The sequence below is a fragment of the Eucyclogobius newberryi genome, unplaced genomic scaffold, assembly GCF_026437365.1.
Source record: "Eucyclogobius newberryi isolate DKJ021-1_F unplaced genomic scaffold, fEucNew1.0.hap1 SCAF_8, whole genome shotgun sequence".
In the NCBI taxonomy this organism is placed as follows: domain Eukaryota; kingdom Metazoa; phylum Chordata; class Actinopteri; order Gobiiformes; family Gobiidae; genus Eucyclogobius; species Eucyclogobius newberryi.
Genome location: NW_027316500.1, coordinates 27,834,564 through 27,846,966, shown reverse-complemented (window position 1 = coordinate 27,846,966; position 12,403 = coordinate 27,834,564). Strand labels below are relative to the sequence as shown.

Genomic DNA, 12,403 nt, shown 5'->3' with positions numbered 1-12,403 from the left:
CATATTAGACGTAATGAGATTCCTTTTGTAAGTGGATTTAATGGAGATAATGTTATTTCATTAATGCAGTGATTACTTTTCCAAAAACAAATGCTTTTAAAAGACTAAGGGGATGAAGCCTGTTGTGTCCAAGGAAATGCATAATAATAACTGTATTTGCCCCTGTATTTGACCCTGTATTTGCCCCCGGCAGGTCTGTCCCTGTCACATCAGGCGGGGTCCGGAGTGTCCCGGGTTCGTCTGTCGGAGCGAGAGGAGGAGAGTCTGTCCTGTTTCCTCAAATCCTGCGACGCCGCGCTCTCGTTCCTACAGGAGCTGGACAAGGTCGGCTCAAACTGACCTTAAGTCATAAAGAAACGCATCATTATCTGTAGCATTCAGAATGTATTTGGTTTGAATGCAGTTAAATAAAGTGTAATTACAGCTCAAGTTGGCAGCAAAAACTCTTAATAACTCAGATTGAATGGGTTGCTTTCTCAATACAAGTCCTACACATTTTTCAATAAGGCCGAACGTTCCGATTAATAGTTCGAGCAGAGAAATCACACTTTTTCTGAAACGGCATCGTCCAAGAAGCGTCTGCTGCGTCGTCGTTCACTTCTTTCCACGGCTGTTGCGGCGACTGGACCGACTTTAACCCTGTGTTACAGCGTGTTTCATCCACACTCCTGTACTTGCAGAATGTCGCCACGCCTCACCCGAAAACGCCCAAGTCCCACAGCCCCCTGCCTCCTCCTGTCGAGATGGAGCTGGGCTACTTCCTCCAGGCGGCGCTGCAGAGTGCGTACCTCTGCCTCCTGCACCGCGGGTGAGTCGTCCAGGGCACATATCACGCCACTTTCATCGCAGCGGTCAGAGTGGAAAGAGGAGTAGAAGTTTTATAATGTAAAGAGAGTTTTAGAATGAAATTTCCCCATGTGTGGACAATAAAGGATTATCTTATCTTATCTTATCAAACTCGCTGTAACTGCAAAGGTGCATTCTGTCTCGTGACCACTGGGTGTCAGTGTTGGTCTAGAAATGATGGTTTCAATGAAGCCAGAGGCAATAGTAACTTTATAAGCCTTAAAACACTCAAATTTAACCACATTTGTTTGTTTTTTGTGGTATTAAACTCCATTTACATCCCTATATTTATGATTTACATGATTATCTCACGACTTTGGTTTCTTTTGGTTTCAAACGTTGAGTATATTTACATCATATACTGCTGTACAGGCTTCTTCTCCTCGGTTCCTCTCCTTCACAGCTTGTATTTGGTTTGTACAGACAGGATTATAGACGTGTTGTGTGTCTCCGTCGCAGGCACCTGGCGCAGGGGGCCCATCAGCTGAGGAGGGTCCTGAGGGTCGTCGAGTCCCGCGGATCTCACAGCTTTAGGAAGGTCGGTTCATCAGACGTAGAACTATTAGAAACGTTACCTTTTGTTTCCCAACATGGAGGTGAGCTTGTTAATGTTATTTAGATTGTACTAATGAGAACCTACTGTGTTGCATAATACATTTTTAGTAATGAACTTGGGTTTTCGTCCTGGTTTAGTACTTTTACTTTTAATTACTTTGACTTTTACATTGTACATTTAATGACAAGTGCCTTCTCAAAGTTCAATGTTATTCATGAATATCACATGTGTTTTCTCAATACACATATTTGGCTGGCAAGATTGATTATTCAATTACCGTATTTTCCAGAGTATAAGTCGCACCAGCCAAAAATTCATAATAGAGAAGAAAAAAACATCTATAAGTTGCACTGGAGTATAAGTAAATAAGTATAATATAAGTATAAGACGCAGCCCGGTCAAAACTATGAAAAAAGGTGCAACTTATAGTCCGGAAAATACGGTAGTTGATAGTGGTTCAGGTCATAATATAATCGACAAAAAGAAAATTACAATTGTGACAGTGTAAGAAACAAATTGCACTTCTGAAAACGTGAACCTGAAGTGCATTTTTATCAGGCCGTTAATGCAACTTTACCTCATCATTTAGAACGTTTAGATGAATCGACATATATGTATTTTCCACTGTTGTTTTAGTGTCAGTAAACGCTTCTTTCTAACACAAATGTTAGATATTTTCTCGTTGCGATGGCCTTTTTAACGCCGGGTTTTCCCTCCGCTCTTCTTCTCCTCGCGCGTCCAGTCGGCCGCGAGGAAGCTGGCGGAGGTTCTGCTGAGCTCCGTGGGCGAGGACAGCTATTGGCCGCCCCTGGGCCCGCCCCCCGCCGCCTGGCTCTACAGGGAAGGTGCCGCCGCCTCCAAAGACGCCATCTACCCCACGGTCCGGCCCCCGCAGCGCTACAACACCGACGGGTACGGACGAAACGAACGCCTACTTCCCTTCATCAAACTGTCATTCCAATGGTTTTAGTTTGAATTTCCCTCTTATTTTGATCAATGAGACGCTTTATTTGTTAATATTCTCTATCTGGAAGACTTCTGTCACAACATTTCAACCTTTATTTGTTAAAGAAATATTAAAAAAGTTGACAAATGTAAGAAAATAATAGCTGACCAGTCGACTATTACAATAATCGTTAGCAACGGCCTTAAATATATCAAAGAAAGTCTCATTTATATGAGTTTTTCTGATAGATACTTTTAACTAATCGATACTTTCTCTATTGAAGATTTAGTGTCGATACTTCTGTAGTTTTAATATTACATTTCCCCTTCTCCATTGGGCCTGCTAATCCTCTAGACTTCTTTAAACATGTTCTGCCTGCGTGATTGACAGGAGGATAAGCCAATCAGAGAAGCATATGGTTAGTTCGTGTAAAAAAATCTAAAATGCATTAAACATACGACAACAAAAACTGCTCAAACAACTCGAGTAAAACACTAAATACTGTGAATCTGAGCTGAATGTTACAAGGACATTTTGAGAGGAGATTTCTGTCTTTTTAGTGACACAAAACAAATGAACGTCTGCGAACGGTCCTTAAATGTGAAGATTTGTCTTGTGTAATGTGTCTTTTTCAAGCATTCGAACGGAAAACAGGCAAATTTTAGTGTTCGTGATGGAGTAAAAGTGTTTGAATCATGTCAAGTGTTAAGTCGAGTGCTGGGCGTGTTTTAAAATACTAAAGCATCATGTAAAAAGTGTAACTTGACATGTTTTCTGACCCATTCAGAGCATACCAAGGTTCTGATGACTCATGTCTTCATCCTTGACTAAATGGCGTAGTCTGGAGTGAACTGAAGGCCCATTGTTTTATAGTTCAGGATCTCAGCCGGGATCAGGAGGTTTAGGAGGGTTTACGCTCTGGGTCGACATGTGGCCATCACGGGTCAAATCGTCCAATATCTCATAGCGAAGGTGTAAACTTACTTAACGTTTCCTTTCTTTTCTTTTGCTTATTGCCAGAAAACGAAAAGAAGGTCAAATAAAAGTAATTTCCTCTTATCTGGACTAGAGTTTCAATACTTTAACGCACATTTTCACAGTCATATCAAAGTCGAGCGCGTCAAACGTCTCTTTTTCATCTCTCGACACACAAAAAAGAGAGTTTGAAAGTTGCATCAGGACGAGCCCGACTAAAAAGCGAGAGGAAAAAGAGACAGTGTTCGACACCCGAGAGGGAAAAAGGATCCGCCGCGAGGAGACGGGCTTCGGTTGCAGAAACTGGAGATCTGACTGAGACCTGAGGCACTTCCTGTTTGGCTTACGTCTGCTTCCTGTTTCCCGTGCGCAGGTGCTTCTGTCCGCAGGACGTGGTGGAGGAGGCCGTGCTGCTGCTGCTCATCACAGAGTCCATGGTGAGACCCGCACACGCGCTCACAGAGTATTAACTGCTCATTGTTCAGCTTTACATGCGTTTAACAGACTTCATGTGTTAAAGTTTTGATCTAAACGCTCCATCTGTGCTACATTTCAGTTAAAAAACAAATTATTTAGTCACACTTTAGTCTAAACTTCTTATAAACCAGTTATTATTTTGGGTTATTTATTCATTTCAATCTAAAAGAGCTGCTGTTTTTCAATTACAAAGCAATAATTAACGCACACAAATGTATAACTCTTTTTATAGATGAATTAGGGACATTGCTCATCTGAAATCGCTATGGTTACTCGTCTCTAATCCAACCAAAGCGGCGTCACTGGCGGTGCGTTATGACACGTTTGCTGTGACTTTAAGGGTCCGAGCAAAAAACGAGGCAATGTTTTATGAAAATTTGAGGATGAAAAACAGATTTATTATATAATATATAATAAATCTGTTTTTATTGCCTTTTTTGTTATAATATCTTTACAAGACGCTAACAGTAGAAGTAAATGAATTGAATTCCGTCAGTTGAACGGAAGTTATTGAGAGTAAATATGTCTTTCCACTCATCCAAGTCGCTTCTTGACTTCTGATGGTCTAATGTTAATAAGAAGAATCATTATAATACGGTAAAGTCGACTTCGCTTCGATCGATCGACTAAAGTGTGTGAAATATCTCTGCTCTGTCCATATTTCTGAGCTACACTGGACTCACGAGACCACAAACGCACAGAAGAGCACACAAATACAACAGATGGTAGAGAAACGCTCTTGTAAACTGCTTATTGTTTGTGAAAAAAAGTCAGAATAAACTCATAATTCAATTCCACATCTGCAGCTAACTCTGTCCTTACCTTCTCCGTGTTTGGCTCTTGTCCACATAAATCTTATATAGTTCTAATAATACAGTCAGACAAAAATGTTCACGTGAAGTGCTAAAAGTCTTGGCTGAGGTTCTAGTATTGTAAATGGGTGAAATAAACCAAAAAATGGCAGAAATATCACTTTCTGCCCTTGTTTGGAACTCTACACTAGACGTTTCTTTCATTCACTTGTTGAAATTATAGACGACACGCTCAATATTCAGATTTTTTGTATCTCCAAAACGACAATTGTGATATAAACCCATTCTTTAGCGATATGTCCCGCCTCTGATAATAGTAAAACGCTTGCTTGAGTGAGACTGACGCCATCGGCCAATGAATCGACGAACGCGTGATGCAGGTTTTCAGTTTAGTCGTGATGTACCGTATTTTCCGGAGTTTAAGTCGCACCAGCCAAAAAATGCATAACAGAAGAAAATTACATATATAAGTCGCACTGGAGTATATGTCGCACCCCGGCCAAAACTATGTAAAAAGGGTGCGACTTATTGTCCGGAAAATACGGTATACAGTGAACCCTCGTTTATCGCGGGGGTTACGTTCCAAAACGAACCCGCAATAGGCGAAATCCGCGAAGTAGAAACCTTTATTTTTTTACAGTTATTATACAATGAAATACTCCATAAAACATTGAAGCTCACGCGTACCGCTCTCACCGGCCTCGCAAACTTCAATTTGGCAAGCGGTTTTACGTGCGTGTACATATTAATCCATAACGTTATTGACACACAGGTAGAGAAGACACGGAGAGACTGTTTAGCCAATCAGAATGCAGAACACAATGCATGATGAAAATCCGCGAAGCAGCGAGACCATGAAAAGTGAACCGCGTTATAGCGAGGGATCACTGTATAACGTGGTGTTCCCTGTGCCGCTGTAGACGACGGGCGAGGCGGTGATCAGCCGGATGCCCGACGAGGCCGAGGCCCGACAGGCGAGTCTGCAGGACGCCTCCTCCGTGTACGACCTGCTCACTATCGGCATGGCCAGGAGGGGGCAGTACGCCATGCTGTCTGAGGTATGCGCCGCTCGTAACTGCACACACTGTACATCTGCAGTACGTCCCAGGAACAAACGCTGCGATTGTTGTTTAAAATGCAACAAACAGATGCGTTCAGACGTCTGATTGTGGTGATGCATGATCCTAAAATACTGAATTATCTTTGCGTTTAAGGCGAGGCAAGTTTATTTGTGCAGCACGGTTCGTACACAAAGTAGTTCATAGTGTTTTACAGAGTGACTAAGATCAAAACGAAAGCATAAATAAGAGTGCAGGTAAAATCCTCTGCCGTGTGCGCAGAATGGGAACAAACAGAACGTTTTCAGCATCGATTTGCACGTTGTCGGAGTCGGACATGTTCCGGACTGTTCCAGAGTTGTGCTGAGATGAGATCAGAGTCCTGGAGAGTTCATCATGTCAGAGCTGCTTTAAGTCTGTTCTCTGAGCCACAGGATGTAAACCAAACAATTAGACATTATACTGTATAAATGGATGTTATTATTGTTTATTTTGCCTAAAATACAAAGAAATGAACCTTCTAAACCTGGAAAAGTCACAAAAGGGCTGCCACTTTCTACAGCTTCTGGTTCTGTACAATGAACTAAGCATATCTTTTATGTGTGAGTAATGACTGAAGAATACCGTATTTTCTGGACTATAAGTTGCACCTTTTTTCACAGTTTTGACCGGGGTGCGACTTATATGTGATATTATTCATAATTTTCACACTGACAACCACAAGAGGGCGCTCTAGGCTCTAAGCGACGCAGAAGAAGAATCTGCACTTCCTCTACCTCTGGAGTTTGTGGAGTTGTTTAGAAGTGACACAGAGGAAGAAGAATTCAATGGATTTAGTGATTTGGGGTAAAACTGATGCTTTGGTAAACTTGTTAGCATGTTCTTTATGCTATAGTTATCTGAATAACTGTTCATATGTTACGTTAACATACCAGACACAAAAAAGGCGACTTATACATGTTTTTTTCTTCTCTATTATGCATTTTTTGGCTGGTGCGACTTATAGTCTGGAAAACACGGTACATTTAATTGTGTCATACTTCAACTGAATGCTGAAGTTTAAAGACATTTATTGTGAGCTAACGGTATCGCTCCAGCAGATCGGCGTGATATCGCGGCGCTCACTGTACCCGCGTGTCTGTGCGGAGACGCTGACATCATGCATTCTTAAGCTGCTTTTAGCCAGACGCGTGACCTTGACCCGGACTTTGACCTCGACCTTGACCTAACAGTGAAGGGAACTGGATCCCTCTCGTCTCCGGAGCGTAAAACTGCAGCTGGAGCGCACCGTCTTGTCTTCACGACGAGAGAGGTCCTGCTCCGGCTGAAGCTGCGAGAAATGCTCTGAATGTACACGGCAAAAACGAATGAGTGCGACCTGAGTTTACGGTAAACGCTCTGTAATCGCTGCAGCGGCGACGGCGTGAGGTGATTTATGATCAGCAAAGAATGAGTGATTCAGGCCATTAACACTCAGAGCGAGCTCCCTCAGAACCATGTCCAGCTGTTCTATTATGCGGCTGAATTATTTATAGCGACGTTTATAGCGAGTTTGGTTTAGTTTGTTTGCCATCTGCAGTGAAAAACCACGTTGGAAAGACGTGTGCAAAAGAGCCCAAAAGTGACACAAACAACCACATAAACAAACATGACAAATGTAAATCAAATAAAATCAAGCAAAGAGTGTAAGTAAGTAGTCCCTGGTTGGGCTTTTCTATACTTTTGTTCTCTTTCCCTACACTTTTCTACTCTTTTCCTACACTTTCTACACTTTTCTACACACTATACACTTTCTACACTTCAGGGTGGTTCAGGGTCAAAGATATTATACATTTCAAACATAATTTGAGAAGACAACAATTACTGAAGCTTTCAAATCTTAATAAATACTAATTCTTAACTATGTGGCAGTGATATAATCTGGATCGCTTGGTCCTACAATGAACCTGTGTTCTGTGTGTTTGAGTCAAAAGCTACCAAAATAAAAATTAATATTCTTTCTTCAATCAATTGTTTCGTAATGAAGTTAATTGTGTTTTGGGAGTGAAAGGTAAATGTACTAATATTTAATATTTTAAGAGAATATCTTTTATGAGCTTTTAACCAAGTAAAAAAAAACATCTTAGCATTAAGTATTTATGTATTTCGATTGAGTCATGCATGTTGGAGTAATCCTGTTTTGTCCTGCATGTTCTTTTATTCTTTAAAAAAATGTGAGCCATTTTTCAACAATTAAAATAAAACTTTGCTACTTGCTACAGCGAATATATATATATATATATATATATATATATATATATATATATATATATATATATATATTTATTTTTTCTTACACTTTTAACCTATTTATTAAAATACAAAAAGAGACACAAAAAACTGCATCCATGTGAACAAGAGTTTGACATTCAGAATAATAAAACAAACAGAACAAACAAATGAATGGGCTCTTTGTTTAAACCTAGTCTTTTGTAACGATGCTAAATCTGAGCCGCTCGCTTCAAATCCAGCCTAATCCCGCTGAGGGTTAATGGAAAGTTTAAGGTTCACACTAACGACCAAAGAAAGGCTCCGGGGGGAAACGGTCAACTGTAATTAGGTGTGTGCACGTGCCACGCCGCTGGAGTCCACCTCTGAGCAAATGACAAGCCCAATCCAAAGCATTTGCACTGTTATTAATGAGTTTAGGCTCCATATTATTCAAATTAAAGCAACATTTTCAACAGAAGCCACACGAATAGATATGAGTATGTAGAGTATTGGCTATTTATTTCCAATTCAAGCATCATTGTCTAAACAGAAGGCTGACTACGAGTGCATGAATTGTCCAAAAAACTAAATTAATTCTTAAATCCATTGTTAAAATCAGGTCAAAAATCAGCAGAGGCTTTCTCTTTCTCTAATGCACAGATCTTGCAAAAGGACACTGTGATTCTTAAAGTGCCTGACAGCTTTTTTGAAATGCCATTTAAAATACTAAGAGATGAGAGAACATGGTGAATAGTTGTACGTATGCTAACGCTAACACCTTCAGCTACATGAGGCACAGATAGAACTGTGGTAAGTGTCTGGTATGTTAACGTAACATATGAACAGTTATTCAGAGAACTATAGCATAAAGAACATGCTAACAAGTTTACCAAAGCATCAGTTTTACCCCAAATCACTAAATCCATTGAATTCTTCTTCCTCTGTGTCACTTCTAAACAACTCCACAAACTCCAGAGGAAGAGGAAGTGCAGATTCTTCTTCTGCGTCGCTTAGAGCCTAAAGCGCCCTCTTGTGGTTGTCAGTGTGAAAATAATCAACATGTGAAATGCGGTTGTCAGTGTGAAAATAGAGAATAATTTCACACATAAGTCGATCTGGAGTATAAGTCGCACCCCGGCCTAAACTATGAAAAAAAGTAATATTCATAGTCCGGAAAATACGGTAAAAGACATCAGTTAATGTATGTTTGTTGGTGTTTATTCTGTATGTTATGTTGAATTTGTCTCGCCGTATCATCCAGCCCCAACTTTAACACTTAGAATCATACGAAAATTACAGTTATTCCATCTTCACTGGCCTCAATAAGACAATAATTCAAATCCCTCCTGTTAATCAGAGTGCTGTGGATACACATTTTTGTTTGTGTTTGTCCAGGCGGTCAGCGGCCCCTCGCTAAGTGCACATTATCGAACGGGTCCCGCTCGGCTCCGGCTCGTTGCGGCTGAGTCAGTGATTGAAGCGCTCTCCGTGGCGTTCTCCGCTCCTCAAACGCATCAATCACCTCTTTTATGCGGTGAATGGAGCGGAGTGGGTGGCGAGCGAGGGCTGACGGGCATTTAAACGCTTTTTAAAACCTCCCCGAAACCCGGCTAATGGCTGCACTGCTCTGTTAAGTGCAAAACGTTCCCTCCCGCGGCGGCCGAGCGCTCTGTGCCCTGAATCTTCAACAGGCTCACACTACATCTTCAAACAAAGTCATGTATTTGTTATGGATCATGTGTAAGGTTGTACTATATTAAAGTAATGACATCATTACTGTATTTTCCGGAGTTTAAAGTTGCACCAGCCAAAAAATGCATAATAGAGAAGAAAAACACATATATAAGTCGCACTGGAGTATAAGTCGCATTTTTTGGGGGAAATTTATTTGATTTCACAGACAACGAACTGTCGTAAGTGTCTATAACTGTTATGTTAACGTAACATATGAACAGTTATTCAGATAACTATAGCATAAAGAACATGCTAACAAGTTTACCAAAGCATCAGTTTTACCCCAAATCACTAAATCCATTGAATTCTTCTTCCTCTGTGTCACTTCTAAACAACTCCACAAACTCCAGAGGAAGAGGAAGTGCAGATTCTTCTTCTGCGTCGCTTAGAGCCTAGAGCGCCCTCTTGTGGTAAGTGTGAAAATAATCAACATGTGAAATGCGGTTGCCAGTGTGAAAATCTTCTACTGAAAGTGTTTTTCAGACTTCCTATAAGTGATCTGTTCTTCTGTATCTACCTCTGTATCTACCTGCGTTGCACCAATGAAATTTCCCCATGTGGGACAATAAAGGAATATCTTCTCTTATCTTAAAATAATAAACAAAATGATATAACCCAGGAAGAGGCCCCGAGGAAGACCCAAGACACACTGGAGGAGTTGGAAGAGTGTGTGGAGAGGGAAGTCTGGGAGTCCAAGCTTAGACTGCTGCCCCCGCGACTGCGGCCCTGGATAAGCGGGAGAAGATGGATGTTATATGAGCTATAATTGACACATTATTATAAGTCGCCAAAACTATGAAAAAAGGTGGGACTTATAATCCTGAAAACGCGTCTAACACATCTAACAAACTGAGATCATCACATGGAGTTGGATTACATTTGATCACATAATGAAACAAGATTTAGAGAATTTAAAAGGGCTTAGAATGGTCCAGGGTGTGGCACTAATATGATGGGTTTTAGCGTTAGCATTTTCAAAAATAATCAGTCATTTTAATACTAAACAAAAGACTGAAGTTTGGCAAAAATCCTGGCTAAAAATGACATCTTCAAGGAAACGAGCTGGAACAGAAACAGAAAAGTTGCATCGTGCACCTTTAACCTCTTTAAAGGCCTCTTTAATGTAACGGCCTCGAGCTTTTACATTTCGCACGGACAAAAAAAGGTTGAGTTTGGTGTTTCATTCTGGGGGCGGAGCTCTCCGTTCCAATTGTTTATTTATTTTCTTGGCAAATCTAAGTTTTTTTGACTGCGTCTCATTCCACGATTAGGATCAGGTCAGGATGAGCTAATTTGGTTAAAAAGAGGTCCCGCCCCATGTTATATTCCAACTTTCATGCCCAGACAGCAAGAATGAATGATATTATGAGTTCTTCTATTATAAATCCCTGATCGTTCTGTTGTCTCATCGTTATATTTCTTCATAAAGTCGTGTTTCTTTTCTCTTTAGTGTCTGGAGCGAGCCATGAAGTTCTCTTACAACGAGTTCCACCTCTGGCACCAGCTGGGCCTGTCCCTCATGGCGGCGGGAAAGGTGAGCTCATGCCCCCGAAATACACCCGGGACCACCTCACACCCGTCTGTCCCGGCACAGCCCCAGGAATAGGTTTAATTAGTCTGACAAATGTGAGGTTTAGAATACAACAAGTCAATTACAATTAACTCTTTGTCCAGCAATTACTGTTTTTGGATAAGACTTTTTTAATACGTCGCCAACCAAATAAAGGCGTCTAGATCGAGAATAGTTATGAACAAAATTATATTAATGATGAAAATCAGAAATACCGTATTTTCCGGACTATAAGTGGCACCAGCCAAAAAATGCATAATACAGAAGAAATAAACATATTCACTTAAGTGTGAAAATAACAACTTATATTTATATTTATACTTATATACTTATAAGTCGCTCCGGAGTATAAGTATAAGGCGCACCCCGGCCAAAACTATGAAAAAAGGTGCGCCTTATAGTCCGGAAAATACGATCTAAAAATGCCTTTGGTTTAAAACGATCTTTTCAATGTTTTTAGAGACAGTTTAGTCCAGGTGACAACTACAATGATCAGAATACAGTACAATTACAAATACTTTTGATAGTCAACTGTAATTGTTAACTGTAACTGTAACTAGTAGTAGTATATGTAGGAGATGGTATAAAAAATTAAATAAAAAGTCTTTGTGGCTGACATTCATCACAACACATCCAGGAGCGTTCACGTTTGAGAAAAGACACTTAAACACTCGGTTTGTAGTGGTCCAAGCTGCAGAGTTTTTGTCCGTCCTATTACCAAAAGTATTCGCACCTTCTGCTTCAAATTGCTGTCCTCGATTTACTGGCCCCTCGTCACCCGCCACAGCTGCCCACCCCAAACTGTCCCGGACCCTTCGTCACCCGCCACAGCTGCCCACCCCAAACTGTCCCGGACCACACCCGAGGGCGACATGTGTGTCCGGGACGCGCCTCGGCCCGCTCCTCACATTCCACACACACTCACACACACTCGCCCACACACACTTTCACACGCTCAACACACACTCACACACGCCCACACATGCCCACACACGCCCACACATGCCCACACACGCCCACACATACTCGCACACGCCTGCACATGCCCACACACGCCCACACATACTCGCACACGCCCGCACATACTCGCACACGCCCACACATGCCCACACACGCCCACACATACTCGCACACGCCCACACATGCCCACACACGCCCACACATGCCCACACACGCCCA

The 12,403-nt window shown here is 41.4% G+C and overlaps 1 protein-coding gene across 1 annotated transcript in view; it reads left to right on the top strand.

Moving 5' to 3' along the window:
- The window catches only part of ttc7a (tetratricopeptide repeat domain 7A), a 119,431-nt gene that overhangs the window by 28,173 nt on the left and 78,855 nt on the right, over nt 1-12,403 (top strand). The window contains exons 5-11 of the mRNA XM_072437599.1: nt 194-324; nt 681-808; nt 1,306-1,384; nt 2,145-2,314; nt 3,697-3,760; nt 5,533-5,670; nt 11,105-11,188. Of these exons, the coding sequence (XP_072293700.1) occupies nt 194-324; nt 681-808; nt 1,306-1,384; nt 2,145-2,314; nt 3,697-3,760; nt 5,533-5,670; nt 11,105-11,188 (794 nt within the window). The remainder of the gene's footprint in view (nt 1-193; nt 325-680; nt 809-1,305; nt 1,385-2,144; nt 2,315-3,696; nt 3,761-5,532; nt 5,671-11,104; nt 11,189-12,403) is intronic.